This window comes from Leishmania donovani, chromosome 20 (genome assembly GCF_000227135.1).
Source record: "Leishmania donovani BPK282A1 complete genome, chromosome 20".
Taxonomy (NCBI): domain Eukaryota; phylum Euglenozoa; class Kinetoplastea; order Trypanosomatida; family Trypanosomatidae; genus Leishmania; species Leishmania donovani.
The window spans coordinates 456,677-464,799 of record NC_018247.1 but is presented as its reverse complement, the minus strand read 5'-3'; the positions used below and the strand labels follow the sequence as shown (position 1 = coordinate 464,799).

The following is an 8,123-nucleotide window of genomic DNA, read 5'->3' as shown; positions in this document are numbered from 1 at the left end:
GGGGGGGGGGGGGAGGGGCGCTCAGGCCCCCCACACCTCTGCAGACAGCAGCGAGGGCCAGGGGTGCGTGGGATATGCGCTCGCGTCACGCTGACACTCTGCCTACCATATGCGTACTGCAAGCACGTGCACTGTCGCAGGTCGCTAGGGCGCAACACCGTCCAGGACCTGAGCGCCGACGTCAGCAGCGATACATCGCCTTGGCCTCCCCACGTCGCGGGTGCCTGGCCCTGTCGCCAGCGGAAGTGTTTTGGCATGGGCAGGGGATAGGGAGGCTTGCCTGGCTTCTCCGCAGACAGTATGAGTGGGGCACTGGACACTGAGAATGCTGCGTGCTGAGGGGTGCGCGGCCCCCCTTCCCGTCAGCAGGGACAGACTTTGGTATGGGTGTGGGCGCGGGTAGGAGAGGATGAGAGCGAGGAGCACCACAGCAAAAAGCAACACACACACACACACAGGGAAGGAAGAAGGAGCAGCACAGAGACGCCGCCTGAGAGGGCAACGCGGCTCCGTCGAGAACAACGGCAACCTTACCAACGAAAGGAAGGAGGGAGGCTACAAGGAGATATCACCACAACCATGTCGATGCCAAACCACAGCTGGCAGAGACGCACCTAACCCTTCACAAAGACAGACCCCTGTGTGTGCGTGTTTTGCCTTGAGCACATCACCCTCCGAGAATCACACAGCGCGTAGGGGAGGTTTGCGAAGCAGAAACTCAAAAAGGAGGCGAATACGTGAAACCGCCACAGCACACACACACACACACACGCATAGATATAGACATATATAGACATAAGCGAAAAGACTATGAAGATGACATCGACGAGAGAACAAGGAAGGAAGTCGCCGAGAAGAACAAAGAAAAAACAGAAAACCAATGCGAGTCCCAGAACACACACACACACACACACACAAAATAAGGAAAAGGATAGAGGCTTTTTCGGTCTGTGCCTATGCCTGTGCGTGGGAGGGGGAGGGAGACGATGATGACGACGCCTCATGGCAGTCGCGAAGGGGCGAATGAGAGAGGGGAAAAAAGGGTGTGCATGGGAGACGGTGAGGATGATGCGCTACAGGTTGGTGATGAGGAGAGAAACGATCGAAAATAAACCAAAAACAAAAAAGAAGATGAGCACGCACGCAGGTCGAAGAAAAAAGGGAAAAGGGAGCACATAAAGCATACAACAGAGAGCCTGCTCAGGCAAGATGGGGAGGGGGGCGCTACAGCCGTGTGTCTGGACATGTGGGGAGAGCACATACGCGAGGAAGTAAGTGGGCGTGACACTGAGGATACACCTATGTGCGAGAGGAGAAGCTGCCTTCATTCAATTTTTCAATCATTATGGATGAATACAGGAACAGACAAGAGGGCACACACACACACACACACACACACACGATGAAAGGAAAGAAAGGTACGACACACACAGACACACACACATGCAAGCTACTTTACATTTTCATGCGTGCATGTCGGTGACTGTTGCCACAGTTGCCTATGCATATATATCTTTATCCATCCGCGTTCGTTTCTGGACTCCGAAGACAAGCCGCGTACACACAGTAGAAAAGAAAAACGCGCGCACACTCAGACTGATATACAGCTACGGGCCCTTGCAGGTGAGAGAGGAAGATACATCTTCGACTCACGAGCTCAGAAGCACCGTCGCTATCGGTGTAAACGTTGAAAACAACATCACAGCGGCAACACCCTTCCCCCGAGGAAACTATGAGTAGCACAAACAAGACAGAGCAAACCACAGAGAGAACAAGCCGCGCCAACACGGCATCAGGCAACACAAAGAGAGCGAAGCGGAGCAGGAAAGAAGATGAGGATGGAACGAGGCGGGGACGGGGCTTGCCATTAGCGCAGAGAGGTGAAGAAGGAGGAGCGTACATGCCGCAACTTTATGGGGTGTGGCGATCGACGTGGACAGGGCTGGCCGAGAGGAAGAGAGGGGTACTAAGGGGACAAGAGAGTGTGTACCAGAGCATCGCGTGGGGTAGGGGAGGGGCACCAAATCCGATCTGCCCTCCCATCCCCTCGCTCGCTTTGCATACCTGACTGCCGGTATCTGTGTCTGTGTGGCTCCGTGTAGCCCTGCTGCGTACCGCGGTGCTGAATCTCCCACCCACCCTCTCTTCCCTCCTTTTGCTCTTTTACTGTCCTTACCCTTTCCCCGTCTGCCGCTTCGCATCGATGAAGAGGACGACAAAAGCGGTGAGCACATGAGCATAACAGGTATACATACATATATATATATATGCATACAACATCCACGCACATATATAAATATATAAATATATACAGATATGTATGTACACATACCCAAGCAAGGGGGGGGGGCTAATAAGAAGAGAGTAAGCACATTGCGAGAGAGAAGGGAGCGGCATACACACACACACACATATATATATATATATACACAACGAAGGAGGACAACAGGAAGCGAAGAATATTCCCACAGGCACATACGACATGTAAAGAAGAGAGGGTGTACTGAAAAGTAACAATGCGCACTCACGGGAGCAAAACGCGGACGAGAAGGAAGAGGGTGGCATGGAAGGGCTGGATAGCAGCAGGAGCAATAGATTACTACGCCGGCCGCAGCGTCTTGGAGAGGGAGAAGAAAAAGAAACGTGGCGGCGGCGGTAAGAAGGGAGTGGAGAGGCTGCGAACTGCACTGAGGTTGAGGGAGGCGCGTCGGTGACCGTAAAAAGGCCGTCGAGAAAAAAGGCGTGGTAAGACGCAGGTGCGCATCGCGTAGACTAGCCAGATAAACAGAGAATAGTAAGGGGACCAGAAGGAGAGGGAGTAGGCGGGTGGGTAGGCTGGGAGATGGGCAGGCCTACTCAGTGAAGGTGGCCAGAGATAAGAGAGAGAGCGACGCCGTTGCAGAACACATTCCGCGACCTCCCCTCCCCTTCTCTCTTTTCAAGCATCCACACCCGCGCGGCACATGCCGTCCCTGTTTTCTGTGCCGTGCCGCGAGCCCCTCGACCTCTCCTTTACTTGGTGTGCATCTTTCGCGTCGCTACTTGCCTTCCATCCCTCTCGTCTTACCATGGCTACAAGTGGTACATGTACCCCATCTCCTCCAGCATGTCGGCGTCGCCCAATGGCCGCAGCCTTGCCCCAGCACCGTTGGCTGCATCGGTCTTGCCCACTGTACTAGAGGCGTTGAGTGGGGACACGGCTAGGCTACCTACCATCGAGTATTTGTGCGTGACGTGATTGCCAGCCGGCGCCTTTCGCGGCGACGGCTTCACGGCGGAGTAGTTCTTCGAGTCCGGTAGGTCTGCCTCACCGTAGCCGTAGTAGTAAGGGTCATCCAGCCACGCGCCGCCGTCATCGCCGTTCGTAATCGACTTCTGGCTATTGTGATGGGAAGGGATGCTGCTGTCTCGATTCACAGGCACCGATGCGACTAGCGGTGCCGCCGTCGCTGTGGTGATAGCCTTGGACTTCTTCATCGAGACCAGCGCCGACAGGGGCGGCGGCCTGCCCCTTGAAATCGAGGCGGCGGCACTGCTGTTCGATCCGGGAGACGTCGGGAAGGAATGCTTCCGCGTGTTCCCAGAGGCGCTTACTAGAGAGGTCTTGACCACACCGTTCGAAGATGGCTTCGCGGCTGCGGAGCTGGCCATGCTGAGCGAAGTCTTCGCCGCTGACAGCGTTGCCAGGCTTTTCACTGTAGCGGTGGCAATGCTGGTGCCTGTTGCCATGGATGGGGAGCTTGTCGTTACACCGGCCGTTGCATCACGTGCAGGCGGTGGCACTGCTGCGGTCTCGGTGGCGCTGGTCGGCTTTGCAGGCGCGAGGCTGCTCAGTAGCTCAGTGCTGAGGCTCTTTGGGGCACCAGCAGTGACGGATAACTCAGGTACCGACGCTGCGGCATCGTTCGGCGGCGTTGCTGGTGCTACCGCCGCATTGCCCTTCTTTCCCAGCGCATTCCTCGCAGTGCTTAATTCTCTCAATGAGCCATTGCTGGGCCGCTGTGGCTGCAGGCGATGATGGGCGACGGCTACACTAGCAGCCGCTGCGCTGGACGGCGGGTTCCCTGCTGCCTCTCCAGCAATCTGCGACAGCGGTGCCGGCGGCCGGGGTTGTGGGGATTGAAAGAGGTGAATACGCAGCGACGGCGCGACCGCTCCGTGAAGACGATCGCCACGTGACCCGATGCCTGACAGAGTGCCGTCAAATGGAGACGCAGAGGCCGTCTTTTCTGTTGCTGTGATGCTCTCCGAGCCAGCCGGCACCTTGCCACTGACGGCGGACAACGAGCGTGCGGCGACTGCGGGTGTCGGAGATGCTTCGGGCACGGGTGCACCGCCGGCCGGATAGGACGAGGCGGGAGACCTGCGAAGGAGGGCCGCGGGGGGCTGCGCTACAGGCTTTGGCTCCGCCACAGAAGCAGCAGCGGCGGTGGCCCACGCCGCACTGCCGGCATTGGCAGGGAGTGGCGGACCAGTTGCGAAGTATGGGGCCACGGTAGACGTTGCTGCCGACGGAGTTTGGTGAGACTTTGCTGACGGCTGATTCGTGACGGCCATCGCAGCCGCCTTGACCTTGTCGATCCGTGGAGGAGCCGCTTTTTGCTTGCCGTGCGACTTCGGTGCTTGTGCAGATCTCAGGGAGTTCGCCAGTTTACCAAGCACGTGCTGAGTGCTGGTCGTGGGGAGCAGCGGGGCTTGCGGGGCCTTGAATGCCGTCGGTGTGGTGGTTGCAACAGTGGCGGCCGCGCGTTCTGACGCCGTGGTCGCCGTCGCTGCGTTAGCCATGCCATGCGCAGCGTCGCCCTTCGTCGCGGTGGCCAACGCGACCCCTGTGGCCGGCGGCGCCACTCTTGCCGTCTTCTTGTTCTTTACCGAAGCGGTACGCTGAAGATTCGAAGGCACAGGAAGGGGGCTCTCATCCTTGTCCGTGGAACTAGCCGCCTTTCTGCTATCATAGCTCTTCGACGTGCGCTTCCTCGGCTGGAGCTCTGCCGTCGCGGCACCGCTCTTGAGACGCTCCGGTTTGCTGCTGTGGTGCACTCCGGGCAATGGCGTTGCCGCAGTCTTCGAGGAATCTTTGTTGGCGCTAGTGCCACTGCGGGCTGCGAGTGTTTCCATAGAATGTGAAACTGACGTGCGTCTCCGCGCCACCTGTCTGGGCAGCGCTGGCGCCTCTTCTTTCTTCTTTGTGGCGGCCGGTGGGATGACCTTCGTGCCTGTAAGCGTTGTGGCCGTGCTGGGTGGGGTGCTCGTGCGGGGAGAGGGCACCCCTTCAGCGGCGCCCGCGCCCACGGGGCCCGTCCGGTTTGTATGCTCGAGGACTGTCTCTGCCGTCATCAGAATTCCAGTCTCGTAGCCGTGCCTGTCCGAGTCCTCCATGCCCGCTGCTGCGGCGGCTGAGTTGCTTTGCACAGTGGCGCTGCTGCCGGCAGCGAAGACGGCATTAGCCGGCGGGGCGTGGGTCACAGAGTGGCATAGACTGAAGGAGGTCATGGCAACGTCGCGGATGCTCGCATTCGTCGCGGTTGTGTGGTGTGGCTGGCCCAGTGCGCCGATTAACGGCGCATCACTCGGCAAGTTCGACGTCGACGCTTCCGCGTACGGAAATCGGCCACTCACGCCTGCGCCGAGGAAGCCGCCAATGCTGTGGCGACCCGCCGCATGATTTGCTGAAGGAGAAATGGCATTGCATGCGTCCGCCGCCAACGCGTCGTGAAATGTGCTGTACTCCAAGGAGCTCTGCCCTCCAAAGGCGCTCTGCGAGTTGCGCTTCATTGCGCTGTACTCGGCTTCGTCGTCGGTGTCGCTCCGCTCGCTGTCGCTGCCGAAGCCGGAGGAGGAGCTACCGCCACTGCCGTCGCTGTCGCTGTCGCCACTGTACTCATCAGAGCTGTTGCATCCACCGTCGTCCTTGTCCTCATCTTCGTCCGCTTCATTGTGACCACCCATGTAAGAGTAGCGATTACCGCGGCAAAAAAAGTCATGAGCAGACTCAAATGCCGCCTGCGGCTCTTGATGCTCCCCGATGCCAGAGCGGGGAGTGTGCATGGGCCTCAGCGCCACCGTCCCCTGCTCCTGCTGCGCACCTCCGGCGCGGGAATCGCTCTCTGGCTGGCATTTGCGCAGCGCCGGTTGAGCCCCTGCCATACCGCCGGCACTGTCCTCGCTGTCGGCGCTGCGTGGCTGCGCGCTTTGAGACTGCTTGCCGGCCCCGTGCTCCCCCTCCTCTCCCTCAGCATCGTCTACCGCCTGCTGGCCGAGGCTGCCTGCGACAGCACTGTGGTCGCCCGAGAGGTGCTGCTGCGGCTTCTGTTGTCGCGGCGGCAGCACACCGTTCGTTCTAGACTGCAGGGATGCTTGCGCCTGCCCCGGGTGTTGCTGCGGGTGCGCATTCGACTGATATGGGTTGGACACCTGCATACCGTCTCCCTCTGCGCTCTTCCGCTCCTCTCCGCCGGCGGCTACTGCAGGGCTGAGGGCCAAAGTCGGGGTAGGGATAAGCTCCGGAACTTTGCCCGCCCCTTCGGCACTCTCGAAAGCGCCCACGAATGCCGGCGCTGCCGCTTCTGTGCCATTGCTCACCCCTGTCCACGCCTTCGATCCTGTCTGCCTCAGTTCCTCCATCACGTTTGCGTTCTCGTCCTCGACGTCAAGGTCGATGCCGCGCGGGCTATCGACCAAACGCATGTGTGACAATACGTACGACCACCAGCTGCTGTTGCATGGTGTTCGGCCAGGGCGCGACTCCGCCAAGCCTTCTCGCTGCGGCACATTCGGGCTCACATTGTCGTCACGCCCAAACTGCCGCTGGTGCTGGTGGTACTGACGCATGCCGTCTCCACCATGAACAAAGTAGTGGCGCTGCTGCATCATAAAGTTGCCGTTTTGCATGTGGGATTCGACGCCAGGGTACATCTGATTCGCGCCCGGATTCCACATGCCTTGCATCCGTTGCTGTTGATAGTACTGAAGTTGTTGCTGCTGACCCAGAGCCATAATGCTCGCGCCCGGGTGGCCCCCATCATATGGGTTCTGGCGGCACGAGTACATGGCCTGCTGCTGCCGCCATGCAAACCCGCCATTTCCGTTGCCATTGTGCATCTCTTTGCGTGCAAGCAGCTGTCCAGCTGTTCATTAGGTGGGGCTTTCTTGTGAGCCTGTTGTGTCTGCTGCAGTTGCTGCTCTTTGCAGCGGCGGAAGCTGACGCACGCTCACACTGAAGAGTATGAATGTGTGGGTGGTTGGGTGATAGGGCACGGAAAGGCAGCAGCAGGCTTTATCGCCTGCCCACGCCGCAAGTGAGGATGATGATGGAGAGCAACAAAAAAGAGTTTGGCAAGCCGAAGGCTTCCTCGCCGGCCTGGTCCACTTTGCACGCGTTTCCGTCTGCGTGTGCGTATGCACGCACCGACGCGGATGCACTCCTTCTTCGCTTTCTTCCTTTTTCTGCGTACGCGAGGGTGCGCTGGAGAGGGGGCGGAGGTGGTTGGGAGGCCGGGCGAGGCGACGATGGCCTCTTCCAGGGCCCAAAGGAAGCAACAGCGAGAAAGAGGGCGCGAAACGAGAGGCGAAGGCAACACAGGAAAATATGAATGTACAGGAAAATCGCCGGGGCACGGCGCGCAGCAGACGCAGGAGAAGTTTTGCGCCGAAAACCTGTGTATATACGCTCATATATATATATCTATGATAGCAGCGTCAGCAAATCGTTACGGCGTTTGGGTGCGTGGTGCCCATTCTGAAGATGGCGCGCGCATGTGCATTCATGTGAGCCAGAGAGAGAAGGGAAGCGGATGGCAGAAAATGAGCGAGAGCGACACACACACACACACACACGCGCAGCAACGCGCGGCTTTCATTTGCATGAAGTCGTAGTCGAAGCTGGTGAGGTCGCTCTTCTTCGTCCTCCTTTCCTGCCAACAAGAGTGCGTTGCTCTGCCATACAGCACGAGGCCATACGTCCCTCGGCCCCTGCCACAGGCCTCATCCGCGTGGTGCGAAGCATGCCGTAGACACAGGCGTTGTAGCAGTGCGCCGACCCAGCCATCTGAGAGCACGGCCTCTGCACAAAACTCTCCCCGCGCGCACACGATGCTGGTCGCCACCTGGTGCATTCCCCTCGG

The 8,123-nt window shown here is 59.0% G+C and overlaps 1 protein-coding gene across 1 annotated transcript; it reads right to left on the bottom strand.

The window, feature by feature from the left end:
- Positions 1-3,072: 3,072 nt before the first annotated feature.
- Positions 3,073-7,101, bottom strand: LDBPK_201080 (hypothetical protein, unknown function; the record flags this gene model as incomplete). Its single annotated transcript, XM_003860401.1, has 1 exon — positions 3,073-7,101. One exon carries the CDS (start codon positions 7,099-7,101, stop codon positions 3,073-3,075), a length of 4,029 nt encoding a protein of 1,342 aa, XP_003860449.1.
- Positions 7,102-8,123: the final 1,022 nt, after the last annotated feature.